We start from the raw sequence: 22,590 nt of genomic DNA, 5'->3' as shown, positions 1-22,590 counted from the left end.
CCTAGAGATTCCAGCACTGTTTTAGTAGTTCAGCAAACATGTTTTAAATGATACCTCAGTGTCAGGGAAGTTTCTGGGCAGTAGATGTAGGAAACCGAGACAGACCTTTCTATTATAGAGACCTAAATCTGACAAGAATTGGGAACATATTACATTTCATATAATGTGCCATGAAGCCACAAGTGACCCCACCTAACTGTGAGTAGGAGAGTTCACAGAACCTAACAAGAGAAACTGGGAGGAAAAATGCCATTTGAGGAAGACCAGGAGAGCAATGGAATGGTGTGTGTGGAAAAAGATGTGGGAAATCCCCACACATGACTATCTTTTGGAACTTGACATTAGTATATGCTGCCATGTTAAACTCCCCAAGAAAGCTTAGCTAGCTCCAAGGTTGCAAGACCATTAGTTTGCTACTTTTGGTGTAAGACAGGTGAATGACTTTTATTTAGGCCTTTTGAAACATCACAGCATGGGCAGCTGGATGCTGTCTGGTGGGGGCCAGAACCCAGGAACACATGAGAAGGATCAGGCAAGAGATGAAGCTGAGGCAGGAGTAGGAAGGAGACAGAGTGAATCTCAGAGGAAGGCTCTGTCCTCTGCCTCTTCCATCTCTAGTCTCAGAAGCACTGGCTGGGTCTACTCTGAAGCCCAAGAGAACCGATTCCTCCTTATTGAGCTAGAGGAAGAGCAAGGACAGGGTTCAAGGGCAAACAGACCTAGAAACAGCAAAACCAATGACGAGAATTGAGCTGTTCAAATCACAGAAAGGAAGCTTGCACTCTTTTAGAATGTGTGCATATAAGGTAAGTATGTACAAGACAAATCCTCTGTCTACTCTGCTGTGCTTGACCAAGTCAGGAGGCAACAGTGATGCGCCCATGCACTACAAAACAGATGTGCAACCAAATCTTGGTATTGCTTTGTCTAGAGATTCTCATTAGAAAAGACAAAATGATCCTTTTCTCTAAAAGAAATTGCTCTTTCATCAAACTTAGAATTAAGAATTTGTTGGTGTTACTAGTATATTTCATTCATCAGAAATTCCTTGAATTTGTTAACAAAAGTTTATATACCTAAATTACCATGCTGCATGACACTAAGGTGTGCTTTGAGTTTTTACTTACCTGAGGCAATTTGATAAATGCTATTGCCAAGAAGGATACAGTCTGAAGTCTTGGTACCATCTGTGTTTGCCTCTGTAGGAACAGTAACTGCCCAGGGAAAATTCTGATGCTCATTTAAAAGATTCAGTATAAGCAGAATCCAAGATGATACCTTTAACATAATTACTGTACCTTTTGTGGACACAGTACTTTAGGTCTTTCAAGCTGTTTTGATGTGCTTTTATCACGGGTTTCTACAAAACTCGTTCAAATGGGAAATTGGTTTCTAGACAATGTAAAAGCTCAACTGATCTTGTGCAACCTTTAGGAGACTAAAAAGGTTATCTAGTCAAGCCTGCTGATTTTCCAGAACACACTCCCCAGGCACCTTCTCCTCCATGCTAGGGACTTTCTAAAAGGGCAACATCATTGTAGCTTATTAAATAGATTGTCTCATCAGGAAAAGAATCATAAAAGAAGATATATTTTATTCTCATTTAAGGAAGGAGAGACTAAGGCAGAAGTCTTTTACTCACTATTAACTAATAGTAAATGAAAGAGTCATACCTAGGCAACCCAACAAAAATGATTTCTCCTGCACAACACTTCTTTAAATATTTACTCACCCAGAAATATCCCTAATTATAGAGACACATGTTTAGCTTGCTCAGCTACCTTTCTTACATGCCACAGACATCCCCACCCAGGGATAACACTTAGTACAGTTTTCTCGGCCCTGCCACATCAATTAGTTATCAGGAAAATGTCCCACCGATGAATCAGTTGGAAGTAATTTCTTAACTGAGATTCCAAGGTGTGTCAAGTAGACAAGTAACAATAGTCGTCACACCAAGGATGTGATGGCCCATGCTTGAATTATCCTTAATACATGGATTCACTGTTTTCTCAGCCCAAGGCAAATAAATGAACTATTTTGTATCTGATCTTCTTCAATCACTACTAATAATGAATGACGTGATTATGGATTCCTTCCTGGTGTTTATGTGATGAGGATTAGGACTCTCTAGGATGAGGATGGGGAAAAGCTAAGACAATGCAGTAGCAGCCACTAAGGAGGTCAGGAGAATAAAGCTTTGAGTGGGGGTGTTTGGCAACCAATATAAACACTAATATTCTGCTGAGCAATTTGAAGTTGTGAGGTTTCATTCAACTCTGAATTTCATGTGTCTGTGAGAAGACAGTCACCTTGAGAGTTTACTGAATATTCCTTTAGGATGGGAGGTCACTGTTTTTTAAAGCTTTTCTATCTTAAATAGAAAGGTCAAGTGAATCAAAATAAATCAAAGGGGAGGGTCAGCCTGGATTTCTTCAGGTGGTCTCAGGTCTAGGCCTCCATTGGTCTAGTGCTGTGACAATAGCTTCTTCCCAGGCTCCTCCTTTCTATGTGCTCTCATTTCCTAATTCTAAAGCAAGTGGAAATCTTCACTACAAAAATTGATTCACCTTGAATGTATTTTCCATGTTTTTCTAAGTGATGAACGCAGTCTTGGAATGATCAAACTTTCTACCATCAGCTCACCATAGTATTTCCCATCTGTATTATGTGTTCGTTTCATTGTTTACTCTTCCTATTATCTTCTCCCTCTGAACCTGTTTCAAAATGTCCCCTGAGAGTCCATCAAGAGAATGTGAACATCCAAACATTCTGAGAAACCAATGCTAAGGATGCTTGATCTCACTGTGGCCAATATTTAGCGTGAGATAGAGTTTCTCGATTATCTTTTGGGCTATGACATCAAAAGTGTTCTCAATAGACCCAACCAAAACAGCGAGAGACCAAACATCTCTTACAGCAGATGGTGCTTGAAGAAACTGGATGGATATGCTTGGTGACTTTGCTGCTTCCAGGGGAGGGACTGATCTGAGTTAAGGGTTTGACAGCTGTGGCAGTTTGAATGAGATGTTCTCTGCAGTCTTGCACATTTGATCTCTTAGTCCCCAGTTGGCCTTCCTGTCTGAGAGATTTAAGAAATGTGGTCTTGCTGGTAGAAGTTTCTCACTGGAATTGGACTATTCTCAAAAGACAACCTCCTGCAGCTAACTTTGTGTACCCCCTTTGCTGTTTCTACTTTTCTTCCTGTAAATAAAAAGCTTAAAAGCTTGTGGTGATGATAACTGTGAAATCCTCTGGTTCCACAACAACAACAACAACATAAAAGCAAGAAAACAAAAACAAGCAACAGCAGCCCCAGACTCAATCTTCACAAGGAAACTGCTGTAATTGGCCTCATAGGGAAGGGGAGGGGGTGGATAAATCAAGTGTCTGAACTGTCTCATTCACTTAATAACTATGTGGTATACGAAGTGTAGATGCTGACCCATATGTTAGCAATCTAAAAAAAAATCATACTTTAAACAAAAGTGCACAAATCCTGCCATTGATAGTTTATGGTCTAAATTAGGTTTACTAGCTCTGAATGAATTTATTACAGATATTAATATGAACCTATAATCAGATATAATATCTCAAGCAAGTTACAGCTGTTTCATTAACATTAAAGAGTTATTTTTGTTATTTTAAAGTCTGTGTGTGTTTATGTGTGTGTGAGAGAGAGAGAGACAGAGACAGAGAGAGAGAGAGAGAGAGAGAGAGAGAGAGAGAGAGAGAGAGAGAGAGAGAGAGAGAGAGAGGTGTATTTGTAGGACAAAGGCATTTGACTCCACAGGAGCTGGAGTTATGGGTGGTTTTGAGTAGCCTGACATGGGTACTGAGGATGGAAATTAGGTCCTCTGAAAGAACAACATGGAGCTTTTAGCCACTGAGCCATCTCTCAAGCCCCCTAAACAAGAAACTATTAGTTGTAGCTAAGGAAGAAAAAGTTTCTTTTCACTTACTGTTTGTCCATATCTGACTATTCCATCCCATCTCATCTCCTTTATGATGCAATATTTCAGTCCTGGGCCAAATTAACTTCTTTAGTCTGTAATGACAAGACAGAGTCCATATTTGTAGCCATACTTTGTATCATCAAGTGAACTGTAATCATATTGTATATAAGCCTGGTCATATTTACTTGTCTTTCTATAACACGAAAAACTTAGTGTGTACTCATATGAATCTGGACATTTTGTTAGAAATGATGACTTTCTATATAATAGTATTTCTGTACTACTGACACAAACCAATCATCCAGAAAATCTTTTTTGTTTTTATAGAGACATCAGCACCTTGTACTATTACCCAGTTGGATTCAGGCTTTTTCTGCATCTTAAAGAGCACTTGGCCTTATAAGAAACACAGTTCTAAAAGCTAGGGATAACAAAAGAGGAACTACTGATAATATCTGAATATGTTAAGCAAAATAATTAATTATACAAACTGGTAATTAGGAAAAAACATGTTATCTTCTGTTATAGGTTGAGAGATATAGGCTTGCCCACTGTGAGAGCATACCATGCTGTTTTATTCTCATTAATTCAGTTTCTTTAACTGTGGGAGTAATAAAATACTTGACTCATAATTGGTTCTCCTTTTTTAAATGTTGTAGATAGCAATATACAAATGATCTACCACTATGTCCCCAGCCAGTGCCTTATTGGATTATTATAAAGAATTCATTATTCATTGAAATCATTTTAAGGTCTCTAACAATTGGCAACTATCAATAAATGAGTAATAAATACTGATAACCTCTTATTATTGTTCATAGATAAGGTACCATACTTTCTCATGCATACTAAAACCTTGAAAAAGAAAAGGTGATATTGGTCAGGTTTACAACAGATCAACAACTATAAACTAAGACCCATGGACACTCTATTTACAGTGCATGCATTAATGTCTCCTTTTGCTTTAGAGAAAAATTACAATTTCAGGAGGGAACTCATGGCCCTTTTCTATCACAATCTGTTCACTCTGCTAATCTTCATATAATCCCACAGATATTTACTGAATGCCTCCATGCTGGCTCTTTGCAACAAAACTCATCTTCCCTCTAACATAAAAGGGTAAAACTTGGAAAGATGACCAACATAACTCTTTAAACAGAAGCCCTATAAATGTCTATCAGGTATGACAGATGACATTTTTATCCATGTCTCCTGTTCTATTTATTGTCAAAAATGATTCAAACATTTATCATGTTCTTTCAACAAAATTCATACCCTTGTTGACTCATTTTGGTTTTCTTTTTTACTCTAATACTCAAGAATTCGCAACTTCAAATTCTGGTGATATAAGACCTAAAAGCCATGGGCAAATGAGAATCAATACATTATTGTTGTGTTGCTTTAGTGCACAATAAAATCATGAGTTTTTCACTTGCTTGACAATAATTTAATGCACCACTCAGCTTCCACCTGACACAAAGAGCTGCTTTGCGTATTTAAATATTTCTGCGTGGGCTCACAATGCACACTTTATACTCACCTTAAAAACAGAGTTCCTAAATGAAATCACAAATGGATGATGAAGGGTTTGACTCACTGCTAGAAATACTGATCCTCCACACAACCAGAGTCAGATTTATGCTAGCATTTGGCTTTCTATTATACATCATCACCTATATTCGTAGATGAACGGAGTAACTTTGAAGCATTATGTAATCAGCCAGGAAGGTATCTCTTAGGGATTCACATACAGGATTTCAATTCACCACATGTCAAATTTAACCACAAGTAGCAGTTGTCAGACAGACTCAAAACAAAATAAATTATCAATCTCACCTTTGTAGTTAAGTGCTTTTACATTCCATGTTGTAGGAAAACAGGTTAACTAACATCTTTCTAGCTCTGATTGGTTTTTCTTGAGAAAGTTTTTACGAGTTTGAGTGAAGATAATGACAACCATTAGTCACTGTCATTGGCATAAGGCACAGCACAAACAGTGATATTTATAAGGAGCTAAGACATGATGGGAAGCAGATTACTCCCTCGGTCTTGAGCAGGCATCTGAGTTCAGTTGTAGTCAACCTGAAGTAGTGCAGCTGAACTAACACTAGTACATGCAATGGACAAGTGTATCATGAGACCTAATTGTCTTTCTCTACAGGGTACCAAGCTTTATGTCTCTACCAACCCCCGGGAAGCACCCTGCTACCAAGCACTTGGCTACCAAGTGATTTTTATATCCTTAGTTACCCAGGAAAAAACACTAATAAGTCATTTGAGAGTAATATAACTGAATGAAAGTTAAAAACAATTTTTTAAAACTCCCAGAATTCTTAAATCTCATGATATCATCTAGGTGACAAGAATTATGTATCAGTATTCAAAGTTCTTGCTTTGTATAGGAATAAAAGACAAACATGAAGAAATAACTCATACAAGTTGAGCTTTACCTTTCTAACATTGAAGATTAAAATGGGGTTTGAATTGAAGAATTTGTCAGACCACCTCAAAAGCAAATATTATTTTAGAGTAACAGACTTCTCAACTTGTCTATATGTAACTTTATGACACTCACGCTCCCTGGGGAAGGGAATGGGAATTTGGGGAGGAAGGAGGGTGATTGATGGGAGGGCGTGGAAGGAGGGGAGGGAGAGGGAGCAGGGATTGACATGTGAAGCAAGCTTGTTTCTAATTTAAATAAATAAATATATATGTAAATATGCTGTAGGGGGAAACTTAGTACTCTGCCATTAGCCATGTGGCATTCTAAAGACACATACAGATGTGGTAACAAAAGGGTTGGAAGGAGGTGTGGCTAATGGCAGAGTCCTAAGTTTCCCCCTACAACATGCTTTCCTATTTACATGTTGAAGGCAATCACAAATAAGTAATTACTATGCCTAGGAACTTTCAGTCAGTTAGACAGGGATCATGTTAAGTCATCTGTTGTCTTACTAAAAAGAAAACTATGCTATATATACACAGATCATTTGAGAAGTGATCTACCATTCATATGTATTACCTGATAAGTCCATTAAATTAACTCCATTTACAGCTTAATATCATCACTCAGTTATTTAAGGAGATAAAATGTACCCTCCCACTGGAAGAAAGTCTGATCAGATAACTAATAGGTACACTATTTTCTAATTAGATGAGCATTACATAGAAAATATAAAGTATTTGCAACATATCATATTTAAGAAAATAAATCAGCCCCCAGAAGAGAAGGAAATGGTGTTCAGTGATATAGATACTAAATAGCATTATGAAACGGTCTATCTTTCTATGTGCTTCAGACACTATTATAAACACTTTGTATATGCTTTTTTCTGTTGTGGACGCTGACCAGGTAATAAAAATCTCTCCTGTTTATTCTTAGATTCTGCTTTCCCTTGCATTAGGCATGTACAGAAAGTCATCGGGCCATTTCATTACAAATGCATGAATCTGTGTCACCATTTGCAGGTGTCACAGAAGTACATTTCCTGACTTCACCAAAAAAATCTGTGAGGTCCAGAGACACCAGGCCCTGAGGTATATAGCTCACCTAAGCTGTGTAAAATGAGAAAAATTCAAGAACTTGTTTCCGGTTCAGAAATGAGGTTTCTCCTGGAGCCTGAGAAAGTTCAAAATTCTTGCATATGCTGTTTTTTTTTTTAGACAGAAAAGGAAACAAGCCATCTGCTCACAGTAATACAGCAGACATATGTGCAGGCAAAACACTATCGTTGACAAAAAGACAAGGTTACTTATCTTAGAGAGAAGATGTTTCACATCAACCTTCAACACACAAAATTCACGTGAGTTTTGTGGAACAAACCTTTTAATTTAATGAAACTTTATTTTCTTAGTTTAACAATGAAGATCAACAATAATGTCTTGCAGACCAGTGCAACAGTTCAGTGGATAAAGGTACTTGTTGTCAAGTGTGATGACTTGTGGACCATTGCCGGGACACACATGGCAGATGAATAAAACAGATGTCCGAAACTCACCCCTTGTCTCCCAATGCATGATGTTGCATGTACTCCCTCAAATAAATACGTGAATGTAAAAACATAATTTGTAAAATGTATGGCTTTTTCCATAAGAGACAACTTGCCCTTCTTGTCTCAATGTTTGCTTGCTTGTTACTACTGTGATAAACATCATAATAAAGCAACTTCTGTGGAAAAGGGTTTATTTCAGGTTATAAACTAGAGTCCATCATGGAGAGGAGTTACAGCAGGAACTCAAGGCAGAAATGTGGAGGCAGGAACTGAACCAGAGGACATGGAGGAATGCTGCTTCTTGGTTTGTTCACTGTGGCTTGTTCAGCCTGCTCTCTTAGACATCAAATAACCACCTTTCCAGGGACCTGCATTGCCCACAGAGATATGAGCCCTCCACATTAACAATTAATCAAGAAAATGCCCACAGTCTTATCAGTAGGTCATTCTTAAAGATGCCATTCCTCAAATGATATTTCCTCTTCCTGTATGTCCAATTTGTTAACATAAACCAATCAAGATACACTGCATTCTCTTAGAAGTATTTTAAAGTATTAAGCCTTACGTTGGTTAATATATTCATGGGCATGTAGTGGCACATATAACATTAGCATTTTGCATGCAAATCAATGTGCTAATCTGCAGAAACTGTAGATACTACATAAAGAATATAAGGCATGAAAATGTCAGAAGCAAAACAGTGTCTGTTCAGTATTCATTTGATAATGGCCTCCTATCAGCCTAGACTAGTACCCTAGTTTAGATTTTAGAAGTTATACTTTTTCCTGGGAGACTCTGATTTTGCGAGGAGGAAGGCTAAGTCTGACTGTTCTTTCCAAATATTTCTTGGAGATATCTAAACAGAGATATAGCCCTTGATGGTATGCTTCAGTGTGTGTAATAGCAAGGATGTGATGCACTTAGCAAATTCAGCCTCTACTGAATATGTTTCAGCTGAAGATTTTTTTACAAGACTACTCTTTAATAAGCATTCTTCATTAGGCACAGGGTTGTCAGTAGAGTGTTATTTGCTCTTATTTCCTGTAGTGATTGTATTGAAATTACACAGTTACTGGTAGCAAAGTACCAATTCTATAAGTCATTTGGATATTAAGATATACAAAGAACTTAGAGTTAAACTCTAGAGAATTAACAGTCCCACTGCCTGATACCAAGTTAACTCATCAAGGAACTTTATAGCAATTAACCTTTTGCCATAATAATCTACAAACTTCATCAATAATATAAATGCATTAAATAAGCAATGAATTCTTATTAAAATCATCTTTAGAGTCAAAACATTTGGTAACACCATACACTGTACCAAGTTACAGGACTCTGAAAACACAAATGGATGGACACTGACACTTGGAAATACCAGGAGTATTGTAAGATAGTGTGGTAAACTATCTGTAGAATCAGTACTCAGTACTTGTTCCTTAAAATAACCGCTTATGTGTATGAGTATTTTGCCTTTATGGTATCAGTGTACCATGGATGCCTATTCAGTGCCCAAAGAAGCATGGGGTAGCATTAGATCTCCTGGAACTAGAGTTTCAGATGGTTGTGAGAAACTAAGTGGGACCTGGGGCTCAAACTTAGGACCTCTGAAAGAGCAGCCAGTGCTCTGAACTGCTGAGCAAGCTCTTGAGGTCTAGATTGACATTTTTCCTTTTTTAAAAAATCTCTGGGCCAGCCCAAAGTTGTGATGCATGTTATTTGTAATTTTCTAAAATGATTAACAAAAAACTGTGAGAAACTGGCACCAATTTGCATTGTTGACCCAATATTGTACACAGGAAAACTTCAAATTGGTGAAAATGTCACAAGGGAAAGTTCAATGATTTAAGAAAACAGTGGTAAACCGTTGTCCTGTTCTGGGAACCATGGCACACAAAAGGAGCCCCAGCTACTTGTCAGGAGTGTAAGCTCTTATGGCCAAGAGTATAAGGCCAGCTGAGCTGACACAGGAGATTCTGGTACGGTTTTTAATGAAAACCTGCATGTGGTGGAGACTGGAGACAATGCCTGCTCTGAGGATGTAGGAGGAAACTCCCCTTTGTTTCTCATGCCCTTGAACTCGTAATGGATCCTTACTACTTCTCTCTCTAAATCTAGCTTGTTCTCTATTTCCATGTCCTGTTTATTTGGCACCTTAACTATAACAAAAGATAATGCTCATTTCAGTTGTATTATTTGATAGAATAAGGGATAAAACCTAGAAATTGTATCCCATCTTGCAGGAATTCACACAGAGACACACCAATATAAGAAAGCATGTCTTCAGTTACAAGTGACCATGGTTGTGGTTTGAGACACACAATTTCCTAGTTGATTTTCCTTTTTATTGAAGCTTTATGTTGCTTGGTTATTTATTGCATACCTATACAAAAAATGATTGCGTACTTAGCTACATATAGATTCTTTCTGGTTGCTGGCATTCAGATGCAATGATACGCGAAACTTATAGGTTTGTGTAAAGTAAATACTTTCACCCCAGATTATCTGCACCATATGGAAGAATATTGGGAAAAATACATGAAACTGTTTCTAGGAACATAAACCATAGCATGTATTATGCAATCCATTATTGCATCAGCCATTTTCTTTACATTATTCATATAACAATTGTATTAAATTTCTGCTGGAATTACCTTCATTTTAACCCATAGGACATATTTATAAGTCTGTGCTTAAGATATTTTATAGGATTTTTGTAAATATAAATATCTTATAATTCCCATTACTTATTTGACATATGTGGCTACAGAATAAATATGGTGATGAATATTTCATTATGTTCTAAGACATATACTACATGAATATTAATATTATTTAAATTAGAATATTTTAAGAGTATATTAAATATTTCTAGAAGAAAATTGATTTGGATTCCAACACTTTCTTATAGAATAAATTTTTATTTACACACTTGAAACACACTGTGAAGATGTGATACATTTAGAATTTGTTGAAAAGGAAAAATAACCAATTTGCAGGCATAGTTGCTAAATTTGGGAGGAAATACAATCACCTGTATCATTTTATTTCATCTCAGGATGATATGAGCTAGAGCTATTATTATGACTATTTTACCGATGACAAAACGGCAGCTGAGAAGGTTAAAATAATTTTATTCACACTCCAGTTCATTCCTTCTTCCCCAGCCGGTTAAACAGCTTTCGTCCTCACACACACATTAGCCTTAGCAGACTGGGTATTACATACTTTGTCCTTCTATACCTAAAAGTCGGCTCACTTTTGAAAGTTAAAGTCCCAAGAGTTTAACCCGTTTGTGTTTGTGAACAGCCACAACTATGTGTGGTACTGAGGCAGGAGCATCATTTTGCAACCAGCCCAAGCCCAACAGGAATTTGAGAGAAGCCTTTTCTTCACAATGTGAACTGCCACAAACATATAAAAATACTAAATCCAAACCCCTGGAATGTTGACTATATTTATCTACTAGTATCTTATTTAAGATAAATAGATGGTGGCAGCTAATGAAGAGGGGAAAAAAGAATGAAGGTAAAAATGATAAAGTACAAAAATTATCTCTAAGAAGTGGTATTATACACCTGAATTTTACCTTAGGCATTCTGTTCACTCACTCTGTTACATGCTATTTTAGCAATAATAACATTGAATCATTAAAAGCAGTATAAAACAAAATAAAGCCCTTCTGAAAATTACCCATTCACTAATCTGACCTATTTGGAGACAATAATTTTTAGTGGTGAAAACAGCTAAAAGTTCAATAAATTTATACTAAGAGGTTATCAATGACAAAGGAATCCCAGAGATGTTTCTAAGAAGGTATGGCATATGTGTTTTGAATATTATTGCCCATGGTGGGTGGTGGCCTGACAGATGGTTCAGCCCTTAAGAGCACTCACTGCTGTTTCAGAGGACCCAAGTTCAAGTTCCAGCAACCAACTCTGGTGGCTTAAAGCCACCTCTAGCTCCAGTTCCAGGGAGCTATGATACTTCAGGCTTCGGTGTACACTTGTACTCCCATGCTTGTGTCCACACAACTCAAAAAAGAAATCTGATCTTAAATAAAATATTTTTCTTATATCTGACAGATTTATGACAAAAGTTCACCATCAGTATTTCATCAGAAAAATGTAAACAAAATTCCCAGTGAACTATTTACCACATGTCAATAAGAATGGTTATGATAACAAATAACTCTTGAGCCCCTTTATGGAATATGAGTTCATACAGCTATTGTATAAAATACTATAAGTATAAAAATATGGTACACTTCAACAATCCTACTAGGAGGTAAACCCAAAGGAAATGGAATGGGTATGTTGAGGAAATACCTTCATTCCTATGTTCATCGAAGCTCTATTCACAGTAGTCAAGGCATGGAGTTACCAAAATGACTATCAACTGATGAACGGATGAGGTAAATATAGTCCATATGCATAGTAGAATACTATTCAGCCATACAAAGGAATGAAGTCCTGTCATTTGAAACAAAATAGATGGAATTAGATATTATGATGTGAAGTGAAATAAGACAGGCACAGAATGTAGAATGCATAAATGCTGATCTCATAGAAACTGAGAATTGAACTCAGGTAAGAGAGGGTTGTGGAAATTAATCACTGCATGCTAAGTTATGCATAGACAGGAGCCAAACGCTCTGTTGTCGAAGTTGAATGGAATGACTACAGAACCAGACATATGATCCTTTTCATTCCCGCTCCTTACCAAGTACAAAACACTCAGATGTAAAACGCATATTAAGTACAGTGACCTTTTCTCTCTCTCACCATAAACATAAACAATCTTTCAAGAACCAATTAATACATTCTGCATAAGGAGCCTGGAAATTAATCTCCAAGCTCTATGTAGAAGCCTAGTGTCTCTCAGACAATGATGCCACTGTTTATTAAATCAGCTATTCGTCAGGATACCAGAATATCCAGACAAATGGAACATATTACCCTAGAAGCAGACATTTTAAAAAGTGTTTAAGATGCCCTGCTTCCTTCATTTGTTCTCTTAACACATGGCTTTATGGCTACACAGAAATATTTATGTGTTGAAATTGACCTTAATGTTTTATTTAAACAGAGTTCTTATCTTTGATTGCAGAACAAAAACCTGGAATCATTTCCTGCTCATTTAATTATCTGAATGTTTTATCATAATGTCAAATGGAGCTTAGACTATAAATGGAATCTTTTGCTTTACAAAAGGCTACAGTCATGCTTTGTGACAATGTTGAGGCTTTCACCTGCATCTTTCCGTGATGGAGTGAGAAATTTTAGAAGAATGGTGTTTGGGGAAATATGAAAGTAAAAATGCATTTCAAAGTAAAAGAGACACACTACAGTGTGCTTTTAAAAAGTGGTCATTTTATTGCTACAGAATAGAAATTAGGGTAAATTTGTTTGGGGTTTTCTTATTTTTGATCAAATTTCTTCAATCTCTATGATTATTTTAAATTTATTTATGATTGTGTGTGTGTCTATGTGAATGAATGCCAGGAATGTGCAGGTACTCATGGAGACAAGAAAAGGGTTTTGGATCCCCTGGAGCTGTAGTTACAGTAGGTGGTGAAGAACTCTGCTTGGGTGCCTGGATGCAAATGCAAGTCCTCTGTAAGAGCAGCAAGTGTTCTCAACTGCTGAGCCATCTTACCTATCCCTTTCCATGTAACTGCTAAAAATATAAATTCTCAAGCAATAAAAGAGTAAAAATAACAGTAGCATGTGGGACAGAAAACTTCCTTTTCCATATTCTTTTAGCTTCTTATTAGCAGCATAACATTAATATCTTTTCTGCAGAATGGAGCTGCTTGCTTTACTCCAGGTGTTTTTTTTTATAAAAAATTTATATATGTTGAATAGTAGTGTTTATGTAAAACTTCTAGTCCTATGTTTGACATGTGTGACTAAAACCAAAAGGTTGCATCATGATTACTTATATTATGTTTGATATTTTCCCCTATAGCACATATTAATTTATACATAATTAATTTATAAATTGCCCTACTATTGCTTATTTCCACACATTTACTGCAGTATTTTTACAGTAAGAACTAAGCTTCTCATTGAATCTGCATGAGTGGCAGACAACATTTTCAGTAACAGGTTTTGCACATCAGAACTTGAATTTGGTATTCTGTCCACTCCAACTTCGGACCATGCCCTGTATTCCCATCAAAACCAAACAGAAGCAAATCCTAAATATGTCTATGTTGCATGAATGCAGAGAGAATGCTATGGAGGGTCTCTTTCCAAGGGCATATGTGGTTCTGAAAATACAAACACAAGTGATTTTAAATGAACCACTAAAGGAGTAAAGGTGATTATTTACTAATATATTTCTAAAACATTGACTTCTTTAATTGAATTTTCAAAAATGTTTATATGTCATTTTACTTCACATTCATTCAAAAATGGTTAGCAGCTCAGTTGTTATCAAGCCAAATGGCTTTGGGTCCATTAATAAACTAAAGGTGAATACTATCTAAATATTAAGCAACTTGTAATCAATGGCTACATTTTCAAATGCAAACAAATTGATCCTGTTTTAGCCAAACTTGAATATAGTAAAACTTGGACAAATGAAGGAACAAAATTTTCTTGATTACTAATGCTATTATTATTTTAAATACTTTGTTAAGTGTTCAAATTTGGTATTTCAGTGAGTTCACAGTTGTCATGGGATTATCAGTCGACCAATGGAAACTTCATTGTCTGAAGGAATCCATAGGAAGTCCACACAGAGCTTCAGAATGTATGTAAATGGAATGCGTAGAGGTTGATTCAAAGTTTGCCATGCAAATACCATCACTTGCATGAGGTGGTTTCAGATATGGGAATGTTCACCATATTTCAGAGTCATCACTTTGAGTTCCTGAGAGCAGATAGGTTGGTAACAGTGGAACCCAGCATAGCTTTCTGCTGCTCATGGGAGAGGCATCCTGTTAGGAACACTGGGTGAAAGGTTGTCATTCTAACTTAGGAGAATTTTCATTCCCCAGCTCCAGAGAATCCTATTGTATTAATTTCTAATGATTTGAAGAGTTGGTAAAATTATCCAGTTAAAAAATCTGCCCTGTATATGTAAAATCATGTTTTCCTATTCCTAAATTTGGTTTCATATTATTCTGTATGTTCTTTCAGGTAGGCAAAAATAATCCTAGGCAATCCAGAGTTATTTAGGCCATGAGTTCCTGTATAACTCAAGGGATTATTTTCCTTCTTTTCATTTTGTGGTTTTATTTGAGTCTTAAGGGTAGCAGGCACCAACTGTTGTCTTTTTTTCTACTCGGTTGTGTCCACTGGCATTACTGCATCCTAGCCAGCACTGGTTCCTGCCTTTCTGCAGATGATTGCATGTGTGCATGACTCTCCCTGTCATTCTGCAGATGACTGCATGTGTGCATGTCTCTCCTTGTATTTCTGCAGATTGCTGTATGTGTGCAAGACTCATGTTGCCTTTCTACAGATGACTGCATGTGTGCAGGACTCATGTTGCTTTTCTGCAGATGACTGCATGCGTGCATGACTCTCCTTGTCTTCCTGCAGACTGCCTGTACCTTTCTACGGCTCTTTCAAACAGCCTGGCCCTTGTTCCCTCTAATAATCTATGGGGAACATTCCACAGCCTCTTCCACAGGACCAGTGGGTGAGTCATATGACATGGGAGAAGTTCTGGGAGTCATGCTGCCAGCAGGCTTAGCTTGAGATAGAGGGTCCTGAACCTATGTGGTCCTTGTGTAGAATGCATGGGAGTCAGGCTAGTACATACATCCACAACAACAATGAGATTATTATAATGCACATAAATCAGGGCTAGTATGTCAAAATGGTTAGAGGCTATGGCTGAATTTCTTCCATTGTGCTATTAAACCCTGCTACTGGTTGAAAGAAGCAGGGCTTCTGCATCTGAGCTTCTTCCATGGGCTTTATTAAAACATTTAGAGTCCTAATTCTAATTAACTTCCGCATTTTTCTCCATAACGTTGAATAGTTGAGTCTACAAAGGTTCTGCAGCTGAAATCAAGAGATTGTTCTGTAGTTATCCAAACAACTTGACTTTGGAGAAACCACCTTACATGAGCACATACTTAATAATTGCAAATAGCTCCACATGGCTTTTACCTTGTTCCCTGCAGATGTTTTCTCTCTAATGCCTCTCCATCCCTGCTACACTCCTGCACATATTCTGCTAATGGAAATCTCCAAGGCTGTGAGTTGAAGAAGTATTTCCAACAGTGCATTTCCTTCCCCAAGGGCTCTTTCTTCCCTACTGAATAAAGTCTCCTCTGTTCCTTCCAGCCCATCCAAGTTCTGGAGCCCACCCCAAGTCCTAGAACCGCCTCAAGTTTAACCCAAATAATGAATATTTATATAGTTAAAAAACACAGAAACAAACAAAGAAATGATCAGCAACAGAAAGCTTGGCGTTTTTAATCCTTCCTCAAACATTGGCCATAGTCATTTCATTTTTCTTTGCCTCGGGCCAGTCCGTGGATTTCATAACTGTCTGTGTTTTGATTTTACTTTGAAGTTTATTGGCCAATATTTTCAGATCCTTGTGTATAGAAGTTAGGCCTCAATTTCCTAGAGTGCTTGTTACTCAATAACTGTTTGCTAAATCAAATAAAATGGAAGCTGAGAAACAAGAAATTTTTCAATCAGTGGAGGAGATCCAACTGGGAAAGCCATGGTGGTATTTATTTGACTAGTCTAAAGGGATGCTGGCATTGGCTTAACCTTTCTTAAAGATTATGTTTCTCTGCTTTTGTATCTTCAGAGTATTAAAAGTTTTAATAGTGTGATTGATTGTACAATTGGGAGAATAGTTTGTAGAAAAGGAGTTCATTACAAAGGAAAAGACTAAATATTAATCACTACTTCTTACTTCATTTGACAAGTACTTAAACAACTGTAGAAAAGCTTGCCAGCCTGCTGCCAAGCCGAATCTTTAATGCACAGATAAAAATTACTCAGCTCTTTAAAATTCTGAGCCTTTTCGGTATGCCAAAATGTGGCATTTCGAGCTTTAGCTCGCTGCTATAACTTCATGCTGTGTTATACTTTGGTAGAGATTATGTCAATGACAACCATCATCTTACCTTTATCCTCCTTAGCCCATCACATCTGCTACCATTTAAGTGCTCTTTGTGCGTACCTGAAATAGTAAGAAAGAATAGAATACGAAAACGTAACTGAGCAGCATCTTTAAAAGGCAAATGCTTACAATTTTATTTGATGACAGACAAACACTTTATAAAACTATTAGCATGCAACTCCAGCTGCAAAAACTAAACAGCAAAATGCCTCAGCTGATAGGCAGCGAAAAAAGTAAACCAATCACATTGACAAAAAGCCACCGTTAAACAAAAAAAACTGTGTTTTTTAAAGGAGTAACAGTTTTGGCATCCATCCCTATTATCAAGTCTTCCACTTTGTTTTTCTCCATCAAAATTTAGCTTTACGTTTGATGTTAGCAAGAGTTGCATTACTGTTATTGCTAATTTTAGTTCTGTTTATTGACTTGAGGGTTATATATTGTAAAATAATTTTGGTGCCTCTAGTTAATGTTGATTAGTTCTTTTAATAACCTATAGACCTATTTGTTATATTTTGGTAGGTTTACTTTTTTAACTATCAGGAACTTAATAACTGAGAAGATTTAACATTACTGCTGCATAGGCAAACTTACAGTTACTATTAGTGTTACCTGTTTAACGTTTAGTCATCCTGTGAGTCCTGCGACATATTTCCTTAACAATCATCAGCCATCAAGTCTGATAGTCTCAAAAGAAATATCAGCCCTCTAAACTGCCTTCAAGGGCGGTGATATTTAGCACTGAAAATTACAAATAAAGTTTTTGAGGTTGAATAGCAACAACTAGCCATTGACACTGATGATTTGTTTGTCAAACAAACTGTTATAAACTACCGCAAATGAAGTCCACGCACTCCTCTGAGTGAAAACAATAAAGTGAATCTACACAATGCTTACATGTTGGATGGGATATTTAATGTGCGGGGAAACTCAAAGGTTGAAGAACTAGGCATTTAGACAGTGGTAAGTGGTAATCTTACCTCTTTATACTCCATTACTCTTTCTCACGAGAGACAAGCTAGTGCAAACAAGTCAATCAGAATTTATGTTTAGCAAGATAAAGCTTAGAGGATAGTTTAAAATCCATTTATTATTCTAAATCCATTTCTTCCATTAACATGTTATACATTAGTGTTTACTAACCATGACTCATGTAACAGTTTAGTTTGTTAACTTTTAAATTATTTAACAACCATAAGTTATTAATACATTTTAAGTATTACACAGAAATCTTAAAACAGGCTTGGGTTCATTTTTGTCATTTTTAAATAGAAAACATTTTAGGCATCTCTTGAAGAAGAAATAAAGCAGGCATTTAAAGTTAGAAAACAAGTAATTCCAAATTTAGTTTTTACAAAAGCCTTCAGCTTTATTGACAAATTATGGCAAACATATTTGACAAATTGTGGTTCCTATTTAGAGAGGCTTACACATGGAACTTTATGTGTGTTTTTTCTTTTCTTTTTTTAACAAATACAGGTTAAAACACTGAACAAATTCAGTTAGCTACATACATACAGTAGCTGCTTGTTTTCAACCCCATTAAAACAGCATTTAAAAATTAAATTTACAACTTAATATTGAACATCTCCATCTAACTAACAGATATTAAAAGACAGGTTAAAACATCTTATCTACAACTTTATTATCAGCTAGTTCAAAATCATATTACAGTCTTTTATCAAACCCTAAACAAAGGTTCTGCTAGTTGGTTGAGACTCAAAATCTCCTAACAGATTCATGCTGTTATTACTAAAGAAAAAGGAAAAATGAAACTAAAACAGAAAGGGGAAAGGGGTTTTACACACAACAGTTAAAAAACAATCAAGAGATATCATCCTACTGAATGGTTTATAAACTATGCTTGCCAATGGTTTCTTTTTTTTCAGTCTGGTTGGTAAAATAATACTTGTGTCAATGTCACGTCAACAGTATAGGGGGAATACAAGAAATAGGTGGGAGTAATTATGAGCTGTTATCCCTAGAATAGAAAAAACAAACAAACAAAAAAGGACTATTACTTGTCTTGTTGCTGTTTGTGTGGAGACCAGAGGCTATGAACTGTCTTTGAGGAGGTCACAGATGAAGAGGACCTTCAATATCTACCATAGGGGTGTTCCCTGTATCCCCCTCTGGCTGACCTTGGTGGTGGTGCCTTCAGGCTGGAACGAGTTGTGGCCCATTCTTCTGTTGCTATGAGTAAGAGAAAGAGAGTGACATACACATGACTTCACAATTACAGATAAAGTTATTCAAGAAACAATGGTTAACTAATGCGAAGATAATCAAATGATCTCAACAATGAAAGCTAAAGCCTAGTATAGTTTCAGAAGATGAGACTATGCCAAGGATATGTATATGCATATAATAGCCACACGAATTAAACTTCCTTGGTATTTTTCAAAGAAGAGAAAGTTTAAGAACTAAGATAATGAGCATGTGTTAGATTTCAATGTTATAAAATTGCAAGAAGGGTATAAATATAATATGGTCATTTAATCTTTCAATACTAGGAAGAGTCTTCTGTGCCATGAAACTTAACCTATCCCTCCAGAACAAAACCCAAAAACTCAAATCTTCCTGATCATTTGAAAGCTGTGGGAAATGGATACTGTAAAGTCTATATTCCCAGAAAAAGGAACCAGTTCCTCCTCCCCATAGCTTATAGTGGGTTTATTAAGATAATCTTTGTAATTCTAAAAAGTAGCATATCTAGGTCCTTTACTCAGAATTTTCTCCTTCAAAGACAGCAGACATGGAGAAGGCAAATACCAGAAAGAAAGACACACTTGTAAATCCAGACAAATAAATCAATGAAAATATCAACTGGAGAATCCCCACTGAGTGCAACTGATGCAGGCCCTCTGCCCTGTGGTGTTTCTTGCCACTAGTTTTAAAAAAGTTTATAAAAAGGTACATGGAAATTTTAATTTTCAATATAAGATAATAACCTTCAATTTTATGAAAAGTCAAATATATATCAATATTGGGAAAAGACTGCATTCAAGAAGACGTTTTTGAGCTGATCATGTGAACATCATTATGACAAGTGATATTCAAAACTGAAGTAGTCTGTGTTCACTCTGTAAGACTGTGGTGGTTTGAATGAGATGATCCCCATAGTCTCAGGCATTTGAGTCTTTGATCAATAGGTGGTGGGGCTCTTTGTGAAGGCTTAGGAAAGCTAGTCTTGTTGGAGGTGAAATATCACTGGAGGTAGCTTTGTGAGTTTGAAGACTTTGCATTGCATTATCCTTAAGCATTGTATTGCATTTCACACACACAAACACACACACACATACACACACACACACACACACACAAAACCCAATGTATTCATCTGTGTGAATTAACACAGTGCTTTTTTTCTCCTTTCTCTAAGCTGGGAAAATGAATAATATTGTTAGCTCACAATAACTGAAACTGTGAAGTTAGGCAAGCAGCAAAAATGAATTCCTATGTAGCAAATGGAAGTTTAGACCTTCCAAGATTCTTTGTCATTGACAGATATATATTATAATATATAACATATATAATATTATAATATATATTAATATTATGATATAATATATATTATAGTTGCATTAAAAGAAAAGTGATCCTAAGGACTCCAAAGGCATCCCAACCTGAGTCAACTATGGAACTTTTGGGGGCGGGGTGGGGGAGGCAACAACAGAAACTAGAGAATGAGAGGGAGCATCATGGAGGTTTTGAGAAAGATCAAGGTATAAAATTTACAAAGTCATTTGGAGTTTATCTGTTCCTTTAGGATTCTATTTACCAGACACCAGGGGTTCCAAAACTATTTTAAATTTAATATAAGGTTTAGATTCACAGCCAATTATTCTTAGTCCCACGATGCTGTTGCAAGATGTCACTTCAGAATATCCTAACAGTAAAGCTTTAAACTTTCTATCTTTTTGTAAATAACAGAGTAAACATGGTGTGCTCAGTATCTAGAGGATTGTTGCATGAGAAACAGGATGAACTATAAACTAATTGAATAACAAATTACTTCTCAGAGAGGATGCTAAGGACCTTTCTGCAATACTGAAATGACTAGAACACCATAGAATTTATAAAAAATATGAAACAAATGCATATTTATTCATGAATAACAAAGTATCATCAACCTTTTTTCTTTATGATACATGCCATTATCCCATGTTCTGATTTGAGCACAGTCAAGGACAACTCAGAGAAAGATGCCTATAAAACTTCAAAGGTTATAACACATTTATAGCCAGTCTTTTAGGAAAATGTTCAAAAAAGTAGGGAGGAGGGAGCCGCTAATGTTCATCATTTCCCTGAACCTAGATGGAAACCTAACCTGTAGTCATCTAGAAGCAAAGGCTGTTCTGAGCAAATCAACAATTTCACTGTGAACTCAGGTAGAATTTAACCTATCCCAGGTCATTCTTCCTCTAAAGACTTTCCTACACTGATCATATTGTATCATTTTACCTTATTTTTAAAGTAGTCTTTGAGATCTATAAGGAAAGGGACTTTGTACAGTGGCAAACACGTAGCAGAATAGCATAAATGTAAAGCGCATATAAACCAATGGTGTTACTAATAGAGGAAGGAATTTTTAAGCCAATTATGCAAAAGGAATCAAGCAGAGTCATTGCTAACAATTTGATTTTTTGTGTGTATATAATGTGTGTGTGTGTGTGTGAGAGAGAGAGAGAGAGAGAGAGAAGGAGAGTGTGATATTTCTTTTCAAAGTTACTTGTTTTTTCTTTGTGAGTGAGTAATATACTACCACATAAGTCAAGCATCCCAGAATACCTGGAGTTTGTATAAATCACATGGGAGTCAGCATCCTTGAGAAACATTCTACTTAGGTTGGATTGTAAGTCATCCAGGTTACTCTTCCTGTATACTGAATGATACTGAGATGCCCCGCAGTTTCTCCATCTCAGATGCTCACCCAGTAGATTCAGGCCCACTATGTCCCATGCAGATCATATTCTGCTCTCCTTTCTGCAATGGAACTGTATACTTTGGGAAACATTCATGGTGGGAGAGAAAAATCTAGACAATTTTTAAAGCGGCAAACCCAGGTTTTTCCTGGGTGTGCTTGAAGCATAGACACGAGGGGCCGATTTAGAAAAGGTTGGTGTTATTAAAGTACATGGGAAAGTAAAGTTTTATTATTCGGGCTCCAGGAAGTAGATTTTAAATGTTACATTCAGTGTACATTAATTTTGAACCAGTACAAAGAGCAAATGTCATGGAGATTTTTATTACGAGGGATAGGATAAAGTGTTCTTGCTTGGTAATTCTAGACATAGCTTTGCTTTCTGAAACTCACATAAGAATCTGGTGGTGGGAGTGGGGAGAGGTTTTTAATCCCACCATAAAAAATGGCTGTTCATGCTGTTCATTTGTGTTACACTGTAGATCTATATTTAAAACTTATAAGTAAGGGTTGTAGTTTGGACATGAAGTGTCCCCCTAAATGTCCTCCTAAAAGTTAAAGGCCTGTTTGCAAGCTAATGAGCTTCTGAGGATTGATTGGCTCATAAAGTCCAATC

General features: G+C 36.5%; 1 protein-coding gene across 2 annotated transcripts in view; it reads right to left on the bottom strand.

Moving 5' to 3' along the window:
- The window catches only part of Khdrbs2 (KH RNA binding domain containing, signal transduction associated 2), a 439,601-nt gene that overhangs the window by 13,580 nt on the left and 403,431 nt on the right, over window positions 1–22,590 (bottom strand). Inside the window, exons 9-12 of one of the 2 annotated variants that reach the window (XR_005870125.1) lie at window positions 19,072–19,243; window positions 17,055–17,110; window positions 12,277–12,420; window positions 3,963–4,048 (exon numbers count right to left, since the gene is read on the bottom strand). Coding sequence is in view for 1 of the 2 variants with exons in the window: in XM_040729474.1 (XP_040585408.1) it covers window positions 19,146–19,243 (98 nt within the window). In the remaining variant the exon portion in view is untranslated. Of the gene's footprint in view, window positions 1–3,962; window positions 4,049–12,276; window positions 12,421–17,054; window positions 17,111–18,122; window positions 19,244–22,590 lie in introns of those variants that run through there. The other variant, XM_040729474.1, reaches the window with a different exon arrangement.

Source organism: Mesocricetus auratus, unplaced genomic scaffold, assembly GCF_017639785.1.
Source record: "Mesocricetus auratus isolate SY011 unplaced genomic scaffold, BCM_Maur_2.0 Super-Scaffold_100021, whole genome shotgun sequence".
NCBI lineage: Eukaryota > Metazoa > Chordata > Mammalia > Rodentia > Cricetidae > Mesocricetus > Mesocricetus auratus.
This window is presented reverse-complemented; position numbering and strand designations above follow the sequence as displayed.